Genomic DNA, 13,804 nt, shown 5'->3' with positions numbered 1-13,804 from the left:
ATATTAGAGAAAAGGAGCTTAAGGTGCAGCTTGGTGGTAGAGCACTTGCTTAGCATGCATAAAATCTGGGCTCCATCTCTAGTAGTGGGAAAACAAACCACAAGAATAAAGCAATGCTAACCCTACATAAATTAAATTCTAATCTTGGAATGTAGTACTGTTTCAACATAAAATTAGTGAGGGTTTTTTGGGAAGGGGGTTTCCAGACAGGGTTTCTTGGTATAGCCCTGGCTGTCCTGTACTCGCTTTGTAGACCAGGCTGGCCTAGAACTCACAGAGATCTTCATTCCTCTGCTTTCCAAGTGCTGCAGTTATGCTGGTATTACAGGCATGTGTTGCCACGCCTTGCTGTGAGTTTTGTAATACAGTAGAGAAACCTACAAAGACTAAGTAAAAAATAACTCAACAAGCATCTTTAATTGAGGAGGGCTGTTTCATTGTGTGACTTCAACTCTTCCTGACTGGTTTTATGTTTGTTTAGAAAATTGCTAACTTTGAACCCAAGAGAGTCCTATCCCTCCTTTATTAACTCAACCTAAAGTGTTGTGCTGTATCATTGAGTGGGTGTAAAACATACATATACTACACATAAATCTCTGGCCTCAGTTATTCAGTGAACAGTAGGTTTTAGTAATGTCGTTTATTTAGTAATTCATTTCAGTTTAGCTGAAAGTGCTGGAACCAATAAAAAACTTTACTAAAGAGCATTAAAGGTGAATTACTACAGAATGAATTAAGATCATAAAATGCTAATTTCTTATTTTATTCCCAAATAACAATTTGAATTCTATTTCCTGCTATCTAAGAGATTGCTCTTTATTATGCCAAGATTTCTATGTTCCCAATGAAAAGGATTCAGTTTCCTGAGAAACTAACTCTCCAACCAAGACCATAAGTCCACACTGCAACAATTCCCATACTTGATGATATTTAAAAAATCGTATGTGACTTCATATATTGTTTCCTCACATGCATCATTTAGTCTACTCAACCCTGAGGGTTGGCTGTTATTGCTATCACGACTCTTACAGAGTTAAATGGACGGATATGGTGTAAACTGGTGAAATTTCATAATGGGAAATATTTAAGTGAGAGAACCTTTGCCTTCCCATGGCAAGTTAGTTTTCTAACTACCTTCCTTATCCTCCAGCACAGAGATTAGACAAAACAAACACAGATACTGTTTTTCAGTGTCTATTGTACACAGAGATGGATATGAGCCATAGTTCTGGGAAATGTAGCATGAACAAAAGTTTTCAGTGGGAGGCTTCTATGACAGCTTAGAACCGTCCAGTAACCTGTAAGAATGGTAAAACAGACATCTAGAAGGAACCATGTCCTTGACATACTCCAATGCTTGTCCAATCCCAACACTGCCTGCCACGCGCTCCTTGTGTGAGAGAGAGTAAAAATAGATTTGTCCCAATGACTGTCTAATGTCTTTTTTCCTCTGGTACTAAACACTGCTAACAGCTATACACTCTCTGTTAAATCTACAGCAGCACTAGGAATGGAGACACTACAGTTTTGTGAGGGACCGATAGATGTGTTGCTTGTCTCTTTGTCCTCCTTTTCTATCCATAAACCTTCATGTGTGTTACCCAGCCCCCTCCTCACAACCTGCACAACATGTACAATTCCAGAAGACCCACAAATGGAAACACAGGGGCTAGACTAGAGCTGACTATAGGAAGTATCTACATGACAACGGAGCCCTAGGAGGTTTCTCCGAAAGATGAATGGCTGGGAAGCAAAACCTTAGGGCTCCTCCTGGAAGCCCCATTATAACCATGATAGCTTATGTGTGAGAGAATATTTTTCTATATTTTATAGTCACTCATACATGTAATTGTTATATGGGAAAAGATATATGCTTCTCATTTTGCAAGTCAGGAAGCGGAGGCCCAGATGTGTTACATAGTGTATAGATGACAAGGTAACCAGGTTTACCTGGTTCTGACAGAGATTCCCATCTCATTTCATTTCATTTAGATGATTGTAGATAATGAGGGAAGCTTCTTTCCCTAATGGACCACTTCACTACTCTACAAAATAGATTGCTACGTCAGTTCGCATAAAGGGAAAATGGAGGACTATGTGTGGGAAAAGACGTATTGGCTTTAATGTGGAAGGGGTGTGCGCAGTGTGCGGTATATTGAGATATTGCCATCACTGAAACTAAATGTAAAAACCAAATCTTCCTCTGTCTAGGATCTTAAAGCCTAAAGCTGCACCAGCAGTGTCACTGATTTGAGTTACGTATTGTCCTTACAACAGGACCCTTTTGAATACAAAATGATTGCATAAAAAAATACGGTGGTGCTAAATTAATAATAACAATTATCTCCCTTATTACTGCAGCAACCTAAAAATCACAACTAAAACTTTCATTAAATTTTCAGTTTGGGGCAAAATACAGTGACTTAGGTTACTTGTGATTTTAAAAGTTGGGTTAAGGAAACTGAATTCTGTGATCCCATTACCCAGGTTTGTGGCATTTGCCTGTTGTCTTTTAAATGTGTGTGAAGAAAATGAAGACTAATAATACCCTCGTCCATAGAGTGGTCAAGAGGATTGTGCCACAAGATGCAACATGTGCTTGATAGGGTAGCTGGACATGAAGCGCAGTTGGCCTACATGCCTGCCCCCTCAACCCCGACCAGGGAAGGCACAATAGCTAGCTCTGCTCACTGTGAAAGCTACCACCTAGGCTTCCTGCCTGTTAAATGAGAAGGCAAAAGCAAGCATGAATACAGCCCATCACCTGAGTTTGGTAGAAAAACGATTCAAGCTTTCATGATAGCGTTTTGTTACCTTTTTGCAGTGCTTTCAGCCACTGACTTCGGCTCTCTTCATTTGATGCATAAACATAGAGAAGCCCATCTTTATACACAATCTGGAAAAGGGGAGAAAAGCAATGAATTTTGATGCAAGTTTCATGGTTCAATCTGAAGTACCGGTAAATTTTTATATTATCAGCAATAAAGCTTTTCTCGTATTACATGTGTTAGATGTGTAATTGTATTTAAAAGTATTGTGTTTGTTTAACCTTCCATACACTTCAGCACTTGGGAAAAATCACAGCAATGGAGACTGGGACAGCAGTGAAGCGCAAAGTCTCATTGGGGTGCCCTGGACCAAGAAATATTTTAATATGGTAAACTACATATTTCTTAGAAGTCCAGCACTAACCAGTAGGTGTTTTATTTCACAATTAGAAAAAAATTAACCTGTGGATCCTTAAAACAAATTTCCAGGGATGAGATCTCTTTCCCCCACGTTCTGGTCAGTTTATGGTTTGTGTTTGTATTGAAGAAAATTGTGTCTCCTTGTTATGTCAGTTTGTCATATCATGTGGTACATCTCAGGCACTCCACACTATGTGGAGAGATGGCTTGGTGGGTAAGAAAGCAGGGAGTGCTCCCCCACAAGCCTGTGAGCCCAGTGCTCTAGAGGTCAGAGAGGAACGTTAGTGGGACTCCAGGTTCAGAAGGAGATCCCATCTCAAGGGAAGAAGGTGGAGAGTGATAGAGCAGGACATCTGGCATTCTCTTGCCACCACATGCAGGACACCCCATGTCCTACAACCTTACATACCTCCCACACTCTCCGGATCAGGCTTATTTCACAACTGGAAAATAATACGTACCACTTATGGAAGATTCTCTAGTAGCTGAGCTCATCCTACTTTAATATTTTTACTTCAATTTATATGTGATATATATATATGTGTGTGTGTGTGTGTGTATGTATGCTAAATGAGCAACTATACTCAGAGATAAGTTGTGATTGGGGGTGTTTGTTTGTTTGTTTTTGAAACAGGGTTTCTTGGTGTAGCTTTGATTGTCCTGGAACTTTCTCTGTAGACCAGGCTTGCCTTGAACTACAGAGATCTGCCTGTCTCTACTTCCTCAGTGAGTGCTGTTAGTAAAGGCATCCCCACCACCTCCCTGCTAAGTTGTGATGTCTCTTTATTGCTTGCTATACAAATGCAAGCAGTGGGCTGGGAACTCTGTGGGGCTGGACGACCTTGGTGGCTTTGCATAGCCTCTGTGTCCCTGCTGTGTTTGAAACACCCTCTCCCTTGGTTTTCCCCAGCTGGATGATAGTTTTGTAGTAGTTCTGACTTTGCTCAAGCCATTCACAAAGGCACTCTTTTTAGTGTAGAACTGTTTAAAATTTTCTGGGGGCTATGGGGTCAGCAAGAAGTCTTTGAATAAGGGTGTTTGCCACCAGGCCTGATGACCTAATTTTGATCCCCTGAACCCGCGTGATAGAAGTAGAGAACTGACTCCTACAATCTGTCCTCTGCCTGCACAATTATGTTGTGGCATGTAGAAGCATGTACACACAAACACACACACAACAAAAAAGAAAGAAAGTTTACAAAAGAATTCTTCATAGTATAGAACCACCTGCTTCTCTTTTATTCTTTTATTTTAGCCTCCAATGTACTTGTTGCTTAGTTTATTCTGCTACCTCCTACATCTTCGCTATTTGTCCTTTCCAACCAGAGTGTCACCTACAAAAGAACATTTTCCTGACATCTTGGAGTGAGGAACAAAGCATAAGGAATGTACATCAAAACTCCATCTTAACAGTTACTCTCACTGTATTATGATGGTTTATTTTGTTACCTCCTTGGAAACGAAGTGGGGTATGAGTGCATTTAATCCCACATAGCTTCCTACTTGCTGTTACCCAGAGAGAGAGAGAGAAAGAGAAAGAAGAGAGAGAGAGAGAGAGAGAGAGAGAGAGAGAGAGAGAGAGACCACAGTGTTCCATAAAAGAGATGGAAAGACCCATTGCAGGTCAGACTAGGTAGATTTTACTCTCACTCATCAGGCTTTCCCTCCCTTTGAGGAAAGCAACTACCCTAGGAGGGTTCTAGTAAACTGACAATGACCACTTGGGAATATTTCAAACATTATCATTGTCTAAAGGGATCATTTTGCAATATCATTATTTTCCTGGACACAGTGAGAAAATATAATAGAAAAATCTTGAAGAAAGTCTCCCACCAGCTTGGTCAGGGAAGAAATGAAAAAAAAAAAAAGTTCCTAAAAGTCAATGAAAATGAAGGCACAACTTGCCCAAATTTATAGAAAAAAAAATGCAGTACTAAGAGGAAATTTCATAGCACTAAGTGCCTCCAGAAAGAAGTTTGAGACATCTCCTATAAGCACCTTAACAGCCCACCTAAAAGCCATAATAAATAAATAAATAAATAAATAAATAAATAAATAAATGAGGAGAAGCAGACACACCCAAGAGTAGTAGACAATAAGAAATAATCAAACTCGGAGCGGAAATCAAAGAAATAGAAACAGAAAATAATCCAAAGAATCAATGAGACCAAGAGCAGGATCTTTGAGAAAATCAACAAGATAAAAAACCATTAGACAAACTAAAGAAAAGGCAGAGAGAAACTATCTAAATCAGCAAAATCAGAAAAAGGGAACATAATGACAGACACTGAGGAAATCCAAATAATCATTAGGTCTTACTACCAAAGACTTTATGCAACAAAATTTGAAAATCTAAATGAAATGGACAATTTTCTTGATATATTCTATTTATTAAAATTAAATCAAGATCAGATAAATAAATTAAATAGTCCGATATCCCTAGGGAAATAGAAGCAGTCATCAAAAATCTCTTTCAAAAAAAAAAAAAAAAAAAAAAAAGCCAAAGGCCAGATGGTTTCAGCACAGAATTCTATGAGACTTTTAAATAAGAGTTAACACCAATTTTCTTCAGCTACTAGAGGATCTTCCATAAGAAGGAGGATCCTGGGTAAGATGATCAATCCACACTCAGAAAGGCAAAAAGGATGGACATCAGAAGAGGGAAAAAGCAGGAAACAGGACAGGAGCCTACCACAGAGGGCCTCTGAAAGACTCAACCTAGCAGGGTATCAAAACAGATGCTCAGGCTCATAGCTAAACTTTGGGCAGAGTGCAGGGAATCTTATGAAAGGAGGGGGAGAAGGAAGACCTGGAAGGGACAGGAGCTCCGTAAGGAGAACAACAGAACCAAAAAATCTGGTTAAAATGCTCTTTTTCTGAGACTGATTCTCCAACCAAGGACCATGCATGGAAATGCACAAATGTAGCCCATAGCAGCTCATTCTCCAAGTGGGTTCCTTAGTTAGGGGAACAGGGACTGTCTCTGACATGAACTCATTGGCTGGCTCTTTGATCACTTCCCCCTAATGGGGGAGCAGCCTTACCAGGTCACAGAGGAAGACAATGCAGCCTGATGAGCTCTAATAGGCTAGGGTTAGAGGGAAAAGGAGGAGGACCTCCCCTATCAGTGGACTTGGGGAGGGGCATGTGAGGAGATGAGAGAGAAGTGGTGGGATTGGGAGAGGACGAGAGAGGAGGCTACAGCTGGGATATAAAGTGAATAACCTGTAATTAATAAAAATAAGCGAATAATTTTTTTAAAAAAAGTGAAAAAAAAAGCAAGTGTCCCCCACCCTTTTTACCTGAAATGGGTACTGTCTCTCCACAGGTGTCTGCTCCTCGAGGTTGACTTTTTCCACACATCTGATTTTCTTGATATCTATCGATCCTTTTCTGCCTCCTCTTTTCTGAATTCAAAAGCAAACCACATGCTATATTATGTTGGTGTTTCATGGTGAACAGGGAAAGGTGTACAACAAAAGTTAGAGGCTGGAGGGAGACTGAAGACTATAGGAGCCAATGGAGACACATGTTCTGTTGTTCTGTGGCTGTCACAAACATATTTCTAAATAACGAGCAAGTGCACACATGCTTCTCCAAAAGCAAGTATCTGAGTGACAGTTAAGAATCTTATTTGAGAATTGTGTAATGTTTATTTTTCAGATCACCAGCCAAATGGTTAGTAGAGAAATCAAAGTTTAATGCCATGAAAAGTCTTCATTTCAGTTTTTTTTTTATGGTGTTTTGGTTTACCCCCATGATCAAGTTCTCAACTTCCACTACTGTTTTAAAGCAGCATTACTCATCCTCAGTACTATTATTAATATTTGAGGATGGATACCTCTTTGTTGTGAAGTGTGACCTGTGAGCTTAGTGGATTTTAGGAGCATCCTCAGCCTATCTTCACTGGATCCTGGTATTGCTTTCCCATTTGCCCCCAGAAAAATTTATGACAGCTCACATATCTCTAATCATTGGTCAATGTCGTCTAGGAAAAACAAGTTACCTTAGCTGAGAACCATTATTTTAAAGACATATTATGATTGCTCTTAACAAAATAAAGAAGTATTTTCCAGTTCTTTCTCTTGATTCATCATACTCTGGTTAAAGAGAGGCAGTGTATCATGTTGATACAAACTGGTCTTTACTCTTAGCTGAGAAACGTGGTATTCTTTCATTATAATCAAGTATTTGTGGAGGCCTGGGAAAAACCATAAATAGTACAATAAATAGGGAGGCGAGCCTTACCATTTTGTCATATTCATAGTAGGAAAGACTTGTTTTTGTTAAAACAAAAAGCCTCTCCTTGTAATTATTTGGTGACATTTTCTTCTTTTGCTGTGACCTTTTGAGAAGCAGTTCTTCTAGAATGGATTTGCCATCCATATTGTCGTCCTAAAGAAAAAAATCAAAATGATTGCAGTACGTAGCTAGGTTCAGGGAGAATAAAGATTCCAACTTCTAAAAATAAGACTGATTTAAGACTATAGAATAGACCTAGTTTTCTGCTGCCTTTGTTCTGAGCCTTGCAAAAGTTTGGGTGACAGCATTTTACTTCTCTCCTGACCCATGTCCCACTCTATATCATAAAGTCACCATCTTTGTATCATCTTCTTGACTACCTCATCAAAATGGACTTTACTGTTTAAACATTTTATACACATTTATTGAATTGAAGAGGAGGAAGTAAAATCCTTTAAACTGCACTTCAGGAAGCTCACCATGTATTAAGTCACTGATCAACTGAAATTTCCCTCCATGCCTGTGGCCAGTGGTTTCAACATATTATCCAAATCACCACAAAACACCAATATCACTGTGAGGGACATTTACCAGCTCAGATCATGACTGGGTCTCCGACATAAAGCATTGCAGGTATGCTTAACAATATCAAGATTAACTCAAGGAAGAAAAGGAAGAAAAGGCAACACAATGTGATCAAAAGAGATTCAAGAGAACAGCAGAGTGAGCACATTTACACAGGAAAAACTTTTCACTCCCAAACTGTGGAAAACATTAAAACTTAGTATATTAATAGAGAAAAAGAGGTGCATCAACTCTCTTTCTACTAAGACAGACAGTTTTAGCCCTCACTCTAGTATCAGGTCTCATAAAGAAGAGTAGTGACTTTAAGCCATGGGCTACACAGATAGACTTCATATTCTTCTTAGCTTTATGAGACCACACTATTATTTGCAATTAGGTTCCTAGTACTTAAGATATATCTTTGATGCTCTCACGATAATTAAGTTTACTTACCTTAGACTATCTGAAGTCTACTTCTGGGTCTCAACTTTAACTCTGAAGCTGTAAGCAAAAATTACTTCTCTGAGGCACCATCTCTCATGTTCTCCCTGACTATGCCATGGCCAAGCATTAAAAGAGAAAATATTTGCATCCCACTAACACTCTTGATCAGGAAGCACCAACACAGACATTGTTCCCTCAGGATGAAAGCAGGTGCAGGTGTGGAAGCAAACCCAGTAAGTCACTAGTTGGCCCTTCCTACTAGCCTGGAGCATGAGGAGCCTGCCACAGCAGGAAGGAGACAGAAAGGGAGACTAAGAAACACAGGTTAGGGTTCAATAAATCACCATCAGTCTTTCCTCCTGATACAGACCGTACAGATCTAAAAGTGGAAATTAAGAAAAGCAGCTTTTTAAATTTATGTAATTTATGTGCACATGTCAGGAGACTATGGCTATTGAAAACCTTCTCAAGAGTATTGCTTGACATATGGAGAGATCACTGCTCTTTCTTTTCATTAACAGAAGAAAATGTTACAAGCTTTTGGCTCTGAATTTGTTTTATGGATTCTTAAAAAAGGGATAATTCTTTTATGAAGGTAGCACGGGGCGTGGAGATGAGATGGGGTATTCAAACATTAGGCATAGTTTCAGGGTACTTTCATGTCGTACTTGTTTTCTACATTAAAAACATTTCAATCTCTTGCCAATTTTCTCATACACACACAGCTAAAACACTATTTTTTTAAAGCCATCTTCTGACTTAGCAGATCGGACCAGTTTATGTCAGCGGATCTGACCAGAGCACTGTTTTAAACAAGCGGGGCTTCACTCTGGGTTAGAGGCAATCTTTTCTAGCACTGCACTGTGATTTGGCATACTGTGGTGTTTTTCAAGCTCTGATGCACTTTACATTAAAGATGGGAGGACATAGAGAGAATTAAGAAGAAGAATCCAAAACCAAAACCAAACCTCCATATACTGAAGGGAGTAGAAAGGAAGGCTATTAGGCCTCCAATTACACTCTACAAGAAGTTTCTAAGACTTTACAAGCCTTCTGCTCCAGACAAGGTATAACTTGTCAAATTTCAGCATCATGATTCCTTTATTCCTGCCCTTTGTGACTGTTTTCTTTCACTTCAAAACCATGCTATATGTGCTTATTCTACAAAACTGACAGCCCAAGGAGGCTAAAGAAAAAGATCAAGGTATCTTTAGATATTTTTTTCATATATGTAGGCATGCATGCTTAGTGTTATTAAGATGGGTTCACTTTGTGTGCACCACAATCTGTAAAGTGTGATTTTAGTGTACCAAGGATTTGGAGTCATGTGTCTCTGAAATTCTATTCACAGGGAACAGGCCTTCAAGACTACAGTCCCTGAGGTGGACTCTCGGGTCTTTTTCCAGACCTAAAGAATCCTGTTTTGATGAGTCACTTTTGTCATTACTAGCTCAGTTACTTCTAACAAACTATCGTGGTTTCTGTTCAGTTTTGGCATTTTTCCTTCTCCCTCTATCCACTTCCTTTTCCTCCAGGAACTTCTCTACTTCCAGAGGCATTTGATGTTCTTGGTCTTGTGGTCACTGCACTCATGTGCACTCACATAATTAAAACTTAAAAAAAAAATTAGCTTGCTGTGGTGACCCATGCCTTTAATCCTAGCAGTCAGGGAGGTAGGCAGATCTTTGTGAGTTAGAGGTCAGCCTGGACTACAAAGTGAGTTCCAGGACAGACAGGACTAATCACAGAAACCCTTTCTGGAAAAACCAAAACCAAAGTCAACCAATGAAGTAAACAAACAAACAAAAGCAAAAAGCAAAACTCAAAACTTTTCTTAAAATAAAGAGTTTTGTTATGGTGTTTTCACATACTTATACTTTGTTTTTATTTGTCTCTAACTACCCTGCCGTAAATGTGACCTTCTCTTGCTTTCCTGCCCATATACTGCAGTATACCCCTTTGTTCCTTTAGATCTCTTCCTCTTCTTCCATCGTCTCCCTTCTACTCTCATGTCCAACATACATATGTTTCTGTACATGAATACATACATGTATGGAGAAATTTAAATCTAGATTCTGCATTCAGAGAAATGTGACATTTGTCTTATTTTATTCAACCAAATGATCTCTGGTTTTAGTCTGGAGATGTCATACTTTCATTCCTTTTTACAGCTAAATATCGGTCTAAACTGAAAGCATTTCTGTGCTCCCATTTGCTATAGAAAGTGATACTTGATAAGGATTAATGTTTAGAAATGCAAAGCCTCCTCCTTATTATTACAATAGCAGCTAAAGAGGACTCCGGCACGCATGTTGACTACAGGATTGTTCAGTGACCAGCAATGCCTGATCTGCCCACCATTATCAAAAGAATGTCAGAGCAGAAGGTAAGAGTAAATGAAGCTCCTTTCACAATACTCTCCCACATGAAACCTAGTTAGAAATAAATATGAATCTATTTCCATATAGGAACTAGAGGTATTTGGCTTGACTCTCATAATGCCACCCACATAGAATAGAAACATTAATTTGCTTACCAAATAATCCATGCTGCCTATTTCCATAACCATATTAAGCTACACACAGGGGAGTCAAAACCAAAACTTGGCAGAAATCAATACAATGAAACCAGCGACTGTTACACTATTGATTACATACATAAGAACTAGATGTTAAATTCATATGGCTCCTGGTCATCATGGTTACTTAAGATTCACAAGGAAATGTGTAAGGGTATTGCAGTTCTACTTGACACCCTTTACCTCCATTGAGCCTACAGGCTGTCTGACATTCAATGGCTGGTTCCAGAAATAAGTCGCCTTCCCAAGACCCTGAGTGATAACAAACATATGTGAAATGGGTTTCATGACTAATTTATATATAAGGCTTTTGTGTAGCAGTAGTTTGAAGATTATATGGCTGCCATTTGCCTGCTGTGGCACCTGGACCAGGAAGGCCCATTTCATCTTCGAAGTTTTGAAGTCCTGATTCATAAAATAAGATCTGTTACATGTTCTTGCATGAAGCCACTCAAATGAAATACCTGGCATGCTATGGCCAACAAATCATGATTTCAAAAAGAACTACGTGGGATGAGAGCTCTTGAGAGAGTCCATTCATTTTATTATAAACAGCCTGAAGAAGAAAACAAAACTAAAATATTGTTTTATTTTTAAAAAGTGTGTGTGTGTGTGTGTAGATATGTGCATGTGAGTATAGGTCTTATTGAAGGATTACCCTGGAGCTGGAGTTACAGGTACTTGTGAACTGTCCAAAAGTGAATGCTGAAAACATTCTCTGTACGACCAGTACAGTACAGACTATTAACGGTTAAGCTACCTCTTCATCCCAAAAAGAAAAAAAAAATTAAATCATGAAAATTATTATATGATGGAGGACATTGATAATGAATCCTGAACTACATTAAAAATCTTAGTAATAAAGATCTTTTTCAACATTTAAGGAGAACTCACTGTATACCAAGCACTATTCAAAACATCTGAGAAATATTTTTTGTTGGTTACAATCACCCAGGGTGATGGGGTATGTATGACACACACCCACGCACACCCTAGGGGTAGGCTATTATACCTCAATCCTATTAGGAATGTCCTCACACAGCCATCCTGTGCCAAGGTAGTTTACATAACTTCTATCCTGTAACAGTCCACACTGTAAAATATATTGCAAACTTCAGTTGTTACTTGTAGGTGACGAAGCTGCAGTAGAAAGACAAATTGCCAATTGCAATTTACAGTGTAGTGGTAAATTGTCAGGTGATGTTTATGCTTATTAAACATGGATTCTGAGAGCCAGTTGACATTCTTTGTCTCATATTGAAGCATACTTTTGCCAAGTGTCCTCCAAACTCCCTGTCCTGAGTGAGGCTGACCCCCTGACTCTGTAACAGAAAAAAAGAGGGAAAAAAACCTGGAAGCAATGGTGCAGGCCTTTAATTCCAGCCCTCAGGAGGCAGAGGCAGGTGGATCTCTGTGATTTTGAGGCCATCCTCAGACAGCTAGGGCTACACAGAGAAACTTTGCCTGGAACAACGCCCCCCCCCGCCAAAAAAAAACACCCCAAATCCATGTCCTCAAGAATAGCTAAAAGATAATCAATTTCAAAAGACGTTACTATTGCTGATCACAAGGTATAAAAATGCCTGCAGTGGGAATAGGAAGCTAGAAGCTCACTGATGGAGAGACTCAATGAGAAATTCTGTCAGTTTCTTCAAAATGTTGTTAGCCTCCAATTTAATGATGTCACCTTTGTTTGCTCTCTCTTTCTCTCTTTCTCTCTCTCTCTCTCACACACACACAATTGAAAGCATTTTATTTATTTATTTTTCTTTATTATTTATTACAAATATTCATTTTGTATCCCAGCTGTAACCCCTTCCCTCATCTCCTTCCAGCACCCCCATCTCTCTTCCTTCTCCCCCTATGCTCCTCCCCTTCTAGCTGACCCTAACCTATCAGGTCTCAGCAGGGCTAGCTGCATCTTCCTCTGTGGCCTGGCAAGACTATGCCTCCCAGGGGGAGGTGATCAAAGAGTTAGCCACTGAGTTCATGTCAGAGACAACCCCTATTCCCCTTACTAAGGTACCCACTTGTACAATGAGATGCAATGGGCTACATTTGTGCAGGGGTTCTAGGTTATCTCCATGCATGGTCCTTGGTTGGAGTATCAGTCTCAGAAAAGACCCCTGGGCCCAGGTTTTTTGGCTCTATTGGTCTCCTTGTGGAGCTCCTGTCCTCTCCAGGTCTTTCTATCTTCCCCTTTGTCCATAAGAATCCCTGCACCCTGCCCAAAGTTTAGTTATGAGTCTCAGCCTCTGCTTTGATACACTGCTGGGTAGTCTTTCAGAGGCCCTCTGCGGTAGGCTCCTGTCCTGTTCCCTGTCTCCTGCTTCTGATGTTCATCCTGTTTGCCCTTCTGAATGAGGATTGAGCATCTTCCCTAGGGTTTTCCTTCTTCCTTAGCTTTTTTAAAGATTTTAGTATGTTTATCCTATATTATATGTCTAATATCCACTTATAAGTGAGTATATACCATGTGTGTCTTTCTGTTTCTGGGATACTTCATTCAGGATGATCTTTTTAGATCCCACCATTTGCCTACAAGTTTCCTTGTTTTAAATTGCTGAGTAGTATTCCATTGTGTAAATGTACCACACTTTCTGTATCCATTCCTCAGTTGAGGAACATCTGGGATGTTTCTAGTTTCTGGCTATTACGAATAAAGCTGCTATGAACATGGTTGAGCAAATGTCCTTGTATACTTGAGCATATTACTGAGCTATACCACTTGTCTCTGTTGAATGTTGTAAAAACCTGGCTTAATGATACTTTGCTACCTATCACATAT

At 39.4% G+C, this 13,804-nt stretch overlaps 1 protein-coding gene across 1 annotated transcript in view; it reads right to left on the bottom strand.

Moving 5' to 3' along the window:
- Bmx (BMX non-receptor tyrosine kinase) overlaps window positions 1-13,804 on the bottom strand; it is a 64,289-nt gene that overhangs the window by 43,503 nt on the left and 6,982 nt on the right. The window contains exons 2-4 of the mRNA XM_060374877.1: window positions 7,437-7,583; window positions 6,491-6,595; window positions 2,815-2,896 (exon numbers count right to left, since the gene is read on the bottom strand). Coding sequence (XP_060230860.1) covers window positions 2,815-2,896; window positions 6,491-6,595; window positions 7,437-7,583 — 334 coding nt within the window. The remainder of the gene's footprint in view (window positions 1-2,814; window positions 2,897-6,490; window positions 6,596-7,436; window positions 7,584-13,804) is intronic.

The sequence above is a fragment of the Meriones unguiculatus genome, chromosome X (assembly GCF_030254825.1).
Source record: "Meriones unguiculatus strain TT.TT164.6M chromosome X, Bangor_MerUng_6.1, whole genome shotgun sequence".
In the NCBI taxonomy this organism is placed as follows: domain Eukaryota; kingdom Metazoa; phylum Chordata; class Mammalia; order Rodentia; family Muridae; genus Meriones; species Meriones unguiculatus.
Note: the sequence above shows the minus strand (reverse complement) of the source record. Positions and strands in the feature narration are given on the sequence as shown.